This window comes from Vidua chalybeata, chromosome Z (genome assembly GCF_026979565.1).
Source record: "Vidua chalybeata isolate OUT-0048 chromosome Z, bVidCha1 merged haplotype, whole genome shotgun sequence".
Taxonomy (NCBI): domain Eukaryota; kingdom Metazoa; phylum Chordata; class Aves; order Passeriformes; family Viduidae; genus Vidua; species Vidua chalybeata.
Window position 1 is genome coordinate 75,173,099 of NC_071570.1, and position 12,281 is coordinate 75,185,379.

Sequence of the window (12,281 nt, forward strand, 5' to 3'; positions counted from 1 at the left end):
GTACTGATTTTATTAACTTCCGGCCAGTAATGAAGGTTTCTTTTAAATAACCTTTCTTTATAACCATAATTTTGAGAAAACCTTGTCTGGAAGTTATGTTCTAAATAATCCAAGAAGCAGCAGCTGAGAGACAGGATGGAAATGCTATCTTTTAACAGGAATTTGAAGTCCTTTTATTCACTGATAACAAAACATTCCTCAAAATTAATTTATATTCCAACCCAGTAGCCAGGTTTTAGCACTATAATGCAATTTTTCTGTCTCAGCTATGCAGCATGAAATCCCCAGACTGGGCACTGGGATACAAACTGTGATCCCACTTCAGATATTTGCTGGAGTGAGGTGGGTTTGGGGCTAGAATTATTTCATGGGGAAGAGGGATGGGTGAAGTCTCAGAGGGCACCTTCATTGTCATCATCATTATCAACAGATCTGCTCTTCCCTAACTGACCACATCTGCTGGTGCAACCCTTTTTGTGTTTCCAAGAAAAGGATTAAATGTGATTTTTTTTTTCATCTGCATTGATGGCATCATTATTTTTATTATTCTTTATTGCCCATAAGTAAGATGGAATGAAGATAAATAAAATACCAGAGTCAAGATGAAGCCACAGGGAGCTGGGATTGGAGGAAAACTGAGAAGTTGTAAGGAATGACCTTCCACAATTACAGTTCTCAGACTTGTGTGGTCATGTGAATGCCTCCCTGTTACACAGCAGAAATTAAGCAGTTTAGACAAATATATATCAGTGGAGCTATGCCAGGGTTTAATTAGGTCTCATGATCCAGATCTTTCAAATTACCTGCCTCTTTCAGTGTGATGAATCCACCTTTTTTGGGCATGACCTTCCATTCTGTGTTGAGTAAACCAAGGCTGCTCAGTCTGGGGGTTTTGGCTTCTTGGTGTACAGCCACGTGTTCAAAGGCTTTGTAAAAGGCACAGAGACTTATTTAAAGTATTGGGAGTTTTTGAATTTTTATTTATTATTTTGTTCAGAGTGATGAGTAGTTCTATGTTCCATCTTGGAGAAAACAAGGAGGTTGCTAGTGGTTAATCAATGTAGTTCCTTTAATACTTCTTTAATTCGTGATGGGTACGAATAGGGAAGGTCTGTTACAGGAACCAGCTGATGTCTTAGAAAGACTTGGTAAGTTACCAGTTGAAGTGTTTACAAAAGGAAATTCGGGGTTTTTTTTTTATGGTACTGGCTGCAGTATGTCTGGCACTTCAAAGCTATCAATGACCAGAAATTAAACATGTGGTAAATATGACTGGAAATAGTAATCATCCATCATTTGTCTTTCCAGAAAAAAACACCAAACAACCTACAGCTACATTTAAATTCCTTACTTCCCATAATTTCCTAAGTTAATGTACCAGATATTTATCCCCTGTCCCCAGAAAAGAACAAAAAAAGAAGCAGCAACTGTTTAAGTTTTCTGCTTTTCCTTCTGACTGTAGTGCTCTCACCAGCATTTCAGACATGGCTGTGGTTTCCTGCAGCGTCCTTCACATGCCACACTCACTGTTCAATTTATTTAATTAACCCAATACCGGTGTATATAAAAATATCCTGAGATGTTGATCCTTTCTGCTCCAGCTCAGCTGATTGTGCCTGTACCATCCGTGGCAGAATATCTTTGTCTGGAGAAGCCATGCTTTGGTTGCTTGTATGAATATATGAAAATATTATATTCCTAAATGATAAGAGTAGGTTTAGGGCTGATGTGGAGGAGGGTGAGGTGATGAGGGAATTTGGTGTCTAACACTTTTATTTGTAGGGTCCAACTCCTCCCCTCCACCATCCAGCAGATTACATCATTTCCCATCAGTGAGATTTCTTAAAAACAGACCATTCCCTTGAGTGGACAAATTTAGTAACATGTGGTAAACTTTGGATAAAAATAAGGAAGTTTTAGTGTAAGCAAAATACCTGAAGCTGAATGTCTTGGTGAAGGAAGGAGCCAGGTGAGGATTTTTACAAAGTCAAGTAATTTCTTTGTAGCATTTTATGGTTTCAAGTGAAATTCTTTGTAAGCTTCCCTCATCAGCCACTTCTTGGGATGGCCTCAAAAAATGAGCATTGCAGGTTTATCTCTGGATTTTCATACTTCAGATACTGTACTAGTAGAATAGCTACATGATTTTTCTTTACATTTTATTTACTTTGGGATTTCTTTATGATAAAATCCATCCTAAACCATAGCTAGTTTTATTAGTTACTATAATAATCTATTTTTGCATTGCCAAGAGTAGCTTGGATAGAGAAGGAATGACCATAATATAACTTTCACTCAAGTACACAGTTTTAATTAATAATTGTAAATTATTATAAATTCATTACTATAAATTCATTATTTTAGCTACAAAAGCAAATACAGATTTCCATCTTTAAGGAGGTAAGCTACTGTACAAGGAGTTTATACCATCTAAGTTTTCCGATTTCATCTTTTTATGAAAAGCAGGGAAAGCAATTTGCAAATATTTAAAATGTCAAACTAATGGAAGTATAAATGATGAACAACTTGTAAGGCATGCAAAAGGAGGCCATGGTTTGCTATGGGACTGTGGAAAAAAAATGAATAATTCATCAGGATAGAATAAATAAGAATATTTCCATGCAGCAGTTGCAGGTTTGTTTATTGATCTACCTGGTAGAAGTTCTTAAAAGATTCATTACTTAGCACAAGCTAGAAAATGTAATATACCCAAAACACTGAAAATACTTTATTTCTGGCTTTGGGACTTCATTGCCCATCAGGGAAGAAAATCCCAAACAAACAGGAAAACAGAAAAAAAACCCCAGTGCATTGCATAATGAAGGGTAGAAATGGAGGTTTCTGTAACACCTGAGAGTGTAACTGCAGAATTCTTTGGGTTATGGAATGGCACTGCAGCTGTCAGCAGCACTGCCCTGAGTCAGGGAGGCCCTGAGTCCTCCCTCCCTCCTCTCACAGGGGCAGGGCAGGGGGTTTGCACAGGTGGTGTGCCCTGGAAACCCACTAAATCCACTAAAAACCCACTAAAAATCAAACCCAGCGCATCGAGTCCCTCCCTGCCAGTTCCTGGTGATTCACCAGGAACGGGGCTGGGTTCCTCTGGTATCAGTGCCAGGCGAGATGTATAAACAGGGGAAAAACCCCACCTCTGTGAGACAATTATGAAAATGTTATTTTTAGGTGTATTTCTTACAAAGCCTTTTTAGGACAGCAAATGGCTAACAGTTATAACCTTAATCCTTTTCTCCCTTCATTCTGGAATAGTCATTATTTCCCCCTCCCCCTCTATATTTTAACTAAATTTGCTGGGGTTTTTTTAAAGAGTAATTTTTAAAGTGGGAAAGAGCATGAACTCTCAGCAGCAGGGTGCTGTATCCCTGTGGGAGCTCCTCATCCCAAGGGGCTGTTCCCTCCTCTGTGACACATCCCATGGCCAGTGAGGTGGCCCAGCCCAGGGCACTGGATGATGGTGCTGTAATAATAAAGCCCAGCGTGCCCCTTTAATGGGCTGCTCCTCCTTGGTCAGCCACTGCAGCTCAGGTTCTTTGGGGCATTTGGAGGTGCTCAGGCTTTTAACAGCATTGATTTTCTCCATCAGTAGTGCTGCTGTTGTCATCCTTCATCCAGAAAACCTGTACCTGTATTCGTGCATCCAACATGCTCCACTCAGACCGTGCCTGTCATGGGTTTATTGCACACTGATGCTTAAAAGAGCTCATATTTCCTTAAGAAAACAACAACAAACCAACTGCTTTTTTTTCCTGTTTTCCCTTGGAAATGGAGATGATACGAAAATAATTATTTGATATGAGTGGCAGTGGCTGGCAGATCACCACCTTTTTTCCTTCCACCACCTTCCCTGGCTGCTCTGGCTGCTTTGTGGTAGCCTCTCCCTGCATGATTTGCGGGTATGATTCCAAAGTGTTTGCTGCATCCAACTCACCTGGCTGGTTTTCCCTGTCAGCAGCAATTCTACAGCGTTTTAGCACTGATCCTTGCATAGATAATACCCTTTATTAGAGGATTTTTTTTGTGAATAAAAGCCTTGCACTCATTTTGAAAGCCAGCATCTTTTGCAGACTTTATATTTCAGTGATGCATTCCAGACTTCTCCAAAGAACATTGAGCTTGGATGCTAAAAATGTTACTGCTAGTTGTTCAGAACTTTAATTCTAAAACACAGCTTAAGCCACAAAGAAATCTGGTGATTAACTGAATGTTTCCTTTCTGCTTGGTTGAAAAAGGTCATCCCTCCTTTTATGCCAGTTTTCAGATCTTTCCAGCATTATTCTTTCCTTTCCTAGGTATTGTGCCAAACACCTGGAAATGCAGTTTCCAGATCTGCATCTTTAGGCTGTCGAGTGTGAGTGCAGAATAAATAGAGTGATAATTTAATATATGTGTGTTTTGCAGGGTAGGCTTTGGCAGATCATTAGTAGGCAGGTCATTAGGTCCCAGTGGCTCTGGGAGCATTCTGTGTGCTCCAGTGCTGTCACACAGGATTTTCAGCATTTATAGGTGATTCAGCCTCATGCCATACAGAAACACATTGTAGGAAGGAAGAATGCTAGAAAATAAAAGCAATTGAGGTTCCAGCACATGACAACAGAAGCAGTTTGACTTCTCTTTTCTGTGACAGTCTCCTGCATGTAAATTGCCAGGAGCAATATTCTTTACTCGCTTATTCCAGCTGAAGGATTTGCAAAGGTAACTAATTTCATCCTCTGATTCACTCCTTAGAAATCCCTTTTTTCTTTTCCCTTCCAAAAACGTAACCTGAATTCTTCTAATTTGTCATGGTGGTTATTTTTGGGGTTGGTAAAATCTTGAGCATTACCAGAAGAATCATGTGCATCCCTTCTTGTACTGTTTATAACAGAGCTCTGTTTTGAAGCTTGTTGTTGTTCTGGAAAAATATTACAGGCTGCTGAAATTATCTTTAAAGTGCTTAGAAATTGCTGATAAAATGCATAAATTAGTTTCTTTATGCTATGTGTATATCCTTGTGCATGTGTGAGACTGTTCATACGCATAAGACAAGAAGTATGCGAGTTGCATTCACATTGGTGCATGTAGAGACACTAAGATACAATATTTCTTAAATTCAGTCAGGCTTTGTCTAATTGGCCTGTGCAATCTCTGGCACCCCTCCCCTCAACATACATTTGTTATTTCAACAAATCATGGTACTTGTATAGGCAAAAGGCTAAACAATTTTAATTTACCTTTAGATGAAACAATGGCATAATGACATATCCAGAGAATTACTTTCTGCACTTTGGTCAGGTTTGGGGTTTTTTTTGGGGGGGGTTTAATGCCTACCATGCAATGACAAAGGTTTATTCTCCCTTTGTTCTTTTCAGAGTGCTGCAGCAGCTCCCAGCCCAGTGCTAGGAAACATTCCCCCAGGAGATGGCATGCCAGTAGGTCCAGTACCACCGGGGTTTTTTCAGGTATTCAGAAAAAAAAATTATGATTACAGGAATTTTAGGACAGAAAATCCTCTGTAATACTGTTTGCAAGTCTGTAGAAAAGGTCCTGTTCTGAACTATGTCTCACTGTGTGTGCAATATTTGAGAGTTTATTTTTAAACAGAAGTGGACAGGTGGGAAGGGACCTGACTGATGAGTATTTAATTTATGAAGTAGTACAGCACAGAACAAGAAATGGTGCCAGGTTTTTAGCAGAGATCAAAAAATGCTTGAGTACAATATTAAAATAATTTCTTATGATAATATACATAACATTCCATGGAGATTTTAAAGTCAGAATGTTGTTGGTTGTGTTCAGCTCTGTGCTAAAGCCACGGGCCAGATTCTTGAGCTTCTGTGGGAATTCAGCCTGGGCAATGCAGAATGTCCCACTGAGCATTGCCCTGCACCTTGAAGATCTCAACCCCAGTGCCTAAAAAAGTTAACTCAGGGATTTAGACCGTGTGCTGCTTCTGTTCAGGTTTGTCCTACGTGTTGCTGAACATCTTGTAGCACTTTGGGCAGTTACAGCACAGGATATGATGGTGGAAGAAATGACATTTTAGTGCAAGCCCAGCGTGGTGTTTGTGACCTGAGCACTGCTCCCAGGCTGGGCTTACATCTCCTCCTCACCAAAACTCAGTTGTTTTCCTCCACATTGGCAAACTGAGGCTTGGTTTGTAATACATGAATGAAAAGACACTTGGAAGTGAAGTGGAAAATATCTGGCTGCTGCCAGTCACAAAATTCTCGGGAGCTGGCAGAACTCATTAATTAATTTATTTCTGCTTTTAGTGCATTGAGCAGCTGGTTAGGTAGGCTCTTTTGCATGTAATTTTTGTCTTAATTTTTAGATCATATCAATATTTCACTTTTTTTAACTTCAGCCTCCCACTTCAGTTGTGATGTCAGAGGAATTAACTTTTTTTGTTATTGTCTATGATGACTACTAAGATGGGGAAGGGGCACAGACAGGACAAGTGTGTGAAGAAGCACAGAGGAGAGAGTAACTATTTTAAAGGTTTTGCAGGAGGAGGATGTGGGAGTTTTGTTTTTAGAAGTGTGAATAGACTTCTAGCCACTCCAGATCTTTGAAGATGTATGAAAGGCAATCTGATAGAAAGTTGAGTGCAGGTAAAATCTCATTGTAAAATCTCATTGCCAGTATCTGAGCCTGGCCAGTCTTGAGTCTGACTTGGAGCCCACAACATCATCCTGCTCTTTTTACGAGGCCTGAGGGTGAGAAGGAACATTTTCCAAGACATTATTAATTCTTGCTGTAGCTGTGTGCTTAAGAATACATGTAAGTTTGGAAATCAGGTGTGGTTGGTGTGTTTGGGAGCAGTCCCAGCAAGGGGAGCTAAGCAGAAATCCAGAGGGCTCCATCCCACGGGGAGCCTGAGGTGTGTGAGGCTGTGAGTGCAGAGAGCCCTGCTGCTGCCGTGGGTGTTGTCAGGCAGCTCTTGGTGCCAGGCTCTGAAACCTTCATCAGAGCTCAGCCTCACCGAGGTCAGCGCGCCCCACGACAGGGAAATGTGCTGGCAGACAGAGCCTGCATGTGTGAAACTTGAAAACGGAGGGGCATCACCTGCTGCTGTGAAACGCAGGTGAAATCACAGGCAAGAAAGAGGAGCTCGTGGTGAGAACCTCCTCCTTCCCTCGTGGGTGCTGCTGTTCTGGTAGGCCTTTACCCGGACAGGCTGTTCTTCCATCCTCTCCTGCAATTCCTCTGATCCCAGAGTAAAACAAACCACAGAGAACAGGCTCATCTGTCTTGGTCTGAGAGCTGGCAACCCTCATTCCATGGAGCTGAGACCTGCCCCTCACTCCTGGTTTATGACAGCAAACAATTTGTTCTCCAGAGTCAGTCCACACGGGCAGAGCAGGAGAGAGGTGCTTGTGTCTATATTTAGTGCACTGAGACTTTGCTCCACAAAAGCCTCGTAACATTTTAATTCCTTTAGCCCGAAATTTATCTGGAAGGTCACCCTGGAATGTTAAGGGTGCCTGTTGTTGGTTTCAGGAGTTGTTTGGGTTGGGCTGAGCTGAAGCTGCTGACAGCCAGCACCTGCCAGCTTTGCTTGCAGAACTCAGGGGTCACAGATGATGTAAAGTAATTTCTTCCCTCTTGCACTCATGTTTTGGGTGGGCACTGAGCACTCAAAGGGATGTAAGCAAGGTGGGATCATTGCTGCTGAAGTGGGCTCTTACCAGAGCAGGGGAGAGTCACAGTCCAGGGAGGGAGATGTGCTGGGAGTGAAGAAACAACAGCAGGCATCACTTTTGGTTGGCCCTGCTGACCTCTAACATGATTTTTGAGACATTTTTTTTTTAATAGAAAAAAAGGAATATATTTTATTTTTCAAAAATGCAGTCTGATAGTGTAGCACGTGGAGATAGAGAAATACAGGAGAATTGTTTCTCAGACAGTATGTGGTAAAACTCCGCTCTTTTGTTAAATGAGCTTTTCTCATCCAGGTAGACCATTAGCACTGATGTTAATTAGCAACCTGTGGCACTTCATGCCTGGAACACAGAGGCAGAGGTTCTGGAGCCAGCAGCTGAATTAGTCTTGTATCCCTCTGTAGTTGTACTTTAATACTTCATTTCAGGTTAGGGGTGATGGTCACTGCAGTGCTGACTGCCCAGAAAAATGGCACAGTGCAGGGAAGGTGGTGGGGTTGTACACAGCTATTGTCATCAAATCAATGAGGTTTTGGGGTTTTGTTTATTTGCTTGTGGGTTTTTTCATTTTTAAGAGAAATTGTTTGCAGTGTCAAAAGTGAAATTTGAAAAGTCAGTGTTTATGTGGAGTTAGCATGTGCCTCAGTTTCCTCACTGGTGTGTTTGTGTTTGAATGTAAGTTCATAGACATATACCTTTTGTCTTCAACTTCTCTCAGTCTGAGCAGCAGTGGGACTCTGGAAATAACTGTGTGAAACAGAAACTGAACCTGCTCTTGGTTCATTAGCAGCAGAAATTGAATGTGTGGGGCACAAGAGTTCTACCATACATGGCTCTTTAACTCCAAATAGTATAACCCAAACAGCTGCTTTGGGCAACAGAAGTCATGAAATCATACTAGATTGCATAGAGGTGAGATGATTTTATTTATACACGTCTGAAATGCCCAAACAGCCCCAGCCTGAGTCTGGAAATACCTCATCCTTTTCCAGCTTTCCCATCTATAACATCCTGGACATGGAGCTAAGGTGTGAGGAAGGCACTTAGCTGCTGTGATAATAAAATAAAGTCATTTGGGATATTTTCTGAGTCATTTGTAGACATTTTTAGTCCATGTAATTTGTTAGTTTCTCCATATGGCCAGTCATGGATATCAGTGTGACCTGCTCTTTGTCCCTGGTTCTGGAGCCCTCTCTGACCCTGACATAGTAACTGAGCAACTCAAAGACTGAGTAAGATCATGATAAATAATTATCTTTGGGTCTCATGTTAGTGGATGTATATAATGTCAACAGCCACAGCTTTACACGGGGCTCTTACAAACTCATTTACAGTGAGTTAAATCTTCCACTTGTAATCAAAGGTTCAGGTCATAGAATCCAGAGACTTTCAGGTTTCCACATCCAGTCTTACAGGTGCAGCTGCTCTTCAGGTGCTGAGGACCATTTCCATTCTGCTCTTCACTGATATTTTAAGGCAGCTAAACAATCTCAGAGATGCCACAATTGCGTTTTTGCAGACCATTTATTTGATCCTTGTGAACAATGTTGGTGTTGGTAAGCAAATGAGCAGAGGCCAGAAGGAAGTTTGGGAGCTTGTGCTCATTGAGGTGTTAGGAGTTTTTAAACAGAAGGTAAACTATTGATTTCACAGGATTTTATTTGCCTTTTAGTTAAATTTCCAGTTTTAGCACTCCAAAATGCAGAGTTTAAAGCAGGGCAGCATGGAACGGTTTGGAAGGTACCTTAATGCCACTCGAGTTCCAAACCCAGCCGTGGGCAGGGGCACCTTCCACTGGTTCTCCAAATTTCTGCCACCCAGCACTGCCCAGAGTCTGCCCCTGGCAGCTGCTTCTGCACTGCAATTAGGAGAAACACTTAAATGTATGTTCAATTAAACCGCAGTCGTCCTCTGCTCCTCTGTTCCCCGGCTGTCCAAAGGTTTGGCTGTGTGAGGAGTGTGAGTGGCTTTGGAGGCATTCACCTGAGAGACCCCGTGGGAGTTGTAGGGGAAGCAGGTTGTTCTACAACTGACAGTTCATTTGTTTAATTTGGTAATTCTGTTAAAAGTCAGATCCTAACACTTGTCTGTACCTTTTCACACATAAGTGAAGCACCCTTTCTTTTAAACACATCACTTTTTTCAGCACATTTGCTAAAATCTCTTCCAGTTCAACTTAACCACTAAACATTATTTCCTTGGTGACTGTGTTTTCTAAAGGGCTTTTCAAGTGGTTGGCTTCGTTCACCAACTTCAGATCACCAGATAAACTTGGAATGGCATGGGAGAGAAGTGTCGACACCATGTTTGAAATACAAATGTTACATATTCCTCTTATATAAAGGGAAAAAAAAAAAAACCAAAAAAACAAAACAAACCAGCCTGAACCCAGCCCTGCAAAGTAATGTGAGCCTGGCTTGCCATCTAGTGGCTGCTGCTCGTGCTCGTTTTACCTCAATCCATAATCTCTAGTATTATTTTTAGCCTGGTTTGCCATAGCAGAGCTGACCTAATGCTTCAGGAGAGCATTGTTACAGTAAGGCACATCAGCAAAAAGGACTTTATTTTCCTGCCTAGCGCTACTATTTGAGATATAAACATAAATCTCAAGTAGTAAAGTTAGGCAGGAAAATAAATATAAATCTATATATATTATATATATATATTATATATAAACCATTTATATTGGTTATATATGAATATATAACAAATATATATCTACCATATGTAAACAACTATAAATCGAGGTTTAGCACTTGGTTCAGTGAGAATAAGCAAAGCCAGCAAATTAAAAAGTAGTAACATGCATCTCCTGCAGTTCGAAACAGAAATGGTGAGCTACTTACACATGAAAAGAAAATGGATTTGTAAGGAGCAGTGTGAGGCTGCAAAATATCTCTGTAATGTACTATTTTAGTTCATAGTTAATATTGACCATATTTACAGTAAAGTCAGGGCATGACACATTGTTAAAAAATAGAATTTGTATTCCAGACCAAATAAATGCCAGCATTTGGTTAAAGCAGATAAAGGAAGGAAGACAAGGAGGGAGGAATCCCCCAGCACCCTTTTAAAGCCATTTTGGAGTGAATTGTCCACTGGGGGTTGTTGTTTGTGCAGGCAAGGAGGAATCCCTATTCCAGCTGTGGAATGTCACAGCTGGAGCCAGAGCATGTGCTGTGGCTCAGCCTGGTCTGTGCAGACCCAGCACCTGTATCTCTGTCAGTCTAAAAACTTCTTGTTTCTTTTGAAACCCCTTGGAACTCTTTCAGCTCTCCCCTTAATAAGCTCACACAGCCTCCTGGTTTTCCAGAGTTTTCCATATTTTATCTCCCCCCTTCCAGCAGCCACACCTCATTACCTGTCCTAGGATCCATCACCCTCCTCCCAGTGCTGATCCTCCTCCTCCTGTGCACCCCATTTTTGCAGCATTACCTCTCCTGTAAGGCTGGGATAGTTACAAACTGTGACAGAAGGGCAAAATTAGCTGAATTCACAGCCAGCCTCAGTTCCAGTGCTGCAAGTGGTGTGATTGCAGGGGAAGGAGTGAAAAGTTAAAGATTCTGAGCAGGGCAAATACGCTTCTGGAAGTGCCAGAAGCCTGAGAACCTTTCTGGGTTGTGAAAACATGGTGATGGGAGAATGAAACATCACCAGGGCTGCACGTGCAGCCTGTGAGCAAAGAGAGCGGCTTTGGTAGCCTGGAGAAACTTTGAAAAAATAGGATTTTTAAGGCTATATTTTCTCCTCTGAGTTTATAAAATTCACGTTGGTAGGAGGAACTTTATTGTATTTATGGAATCCCGTTGGTTTGTCAGTGCACCCACCCCAGCAGAGCAGCCTGGGAATACTCAAATTTATAAAATTATAGGTCTAATTCTTTGCAGATTTGGGATATGTGCATTTTTGTCCTCAGCAGTATCACACTGCATTTTAAAATATTCAATTTTTTAAAATTATTTTGACTTGTAGCACCATATGAGAGGGCACTATCATCTAGAAAGATCTATAAGTAATTTGTGGTTTTCTCCTGTTTGGGTTCCTTTCCCTAAATACCAGCAATAAAGTCAGCTTCTAAAAAGTAAAGTTATCCAGGATCTGCTGACCTCAATAATCCCACCCTGCAGTTGTGGCAATGCTTTTACTGCTCATAACTCTTGGAACAAATTAAAACTGCTCAGCTTGACAAATTAATCAGCTGTTCCAAAGAATCAGCCATGTATCCTAATCAGGTTTATCAATCTGGGGAAAATGCTTTCAGTCATCTCTCTGGATGATGTCTGAGTTCTAAAAATGCAGGGATTTTTATTTTGAGGGCTTTTAAGGTGATACATCTTACATGTTCTGGCTTGTCATGCTTGAAATACTCTGTTTTCCCTTTTATTTGCATTTAATACAATTAATATAAAAACTATTTATCTGATTTAAAATTCATATAAGTAATACTTCTTACAAAATTTGAATTTCTTTCAGAAATTCCTTTAAATGTCATGTGCGTAACTCAGCAACTTTCTGTCCCAATTATGAAATATTGAGCTTCAGATAATTATGTTCCCCACAAAGTGACACAGATGTAATAGCAATGCAATTCCTGCAGATCACCTGAAAGCAGACCTGGCTTTCAGC

At 41.0% G+C, this 12,281-nt stretch overlaps 1 protein-coding gene across 3 annotated transcripts in view; it reads left to right on the plus strand.

Annotated features, from left to right (window-relative positions):
- Positions 1-12,281, plus strand: part of SSBP2 (single stranded DNA binding protein 2) — a 127,565-nt gene that overhangs the window by 89,311 nt on the left and 25,973 nt on the right. For 2 of the 3 annotated variants that reach the window (XM_053969038.1, XM_053969040.1), the window contains one exon: positions 5,364-5,453. The exons of the other annotated variant lie outside the window; for it this stretch is intronic. In XM_053969038.1, the coding sequence (XP_053825013.1) occupies positions 5,364-5,453 (90 nt within the window). The remainder of the gene's footprint in view (positions 1-5,363; positions 5,454-12,281) is intronic. 3 annotated transcript variants of the gene reach the window in all.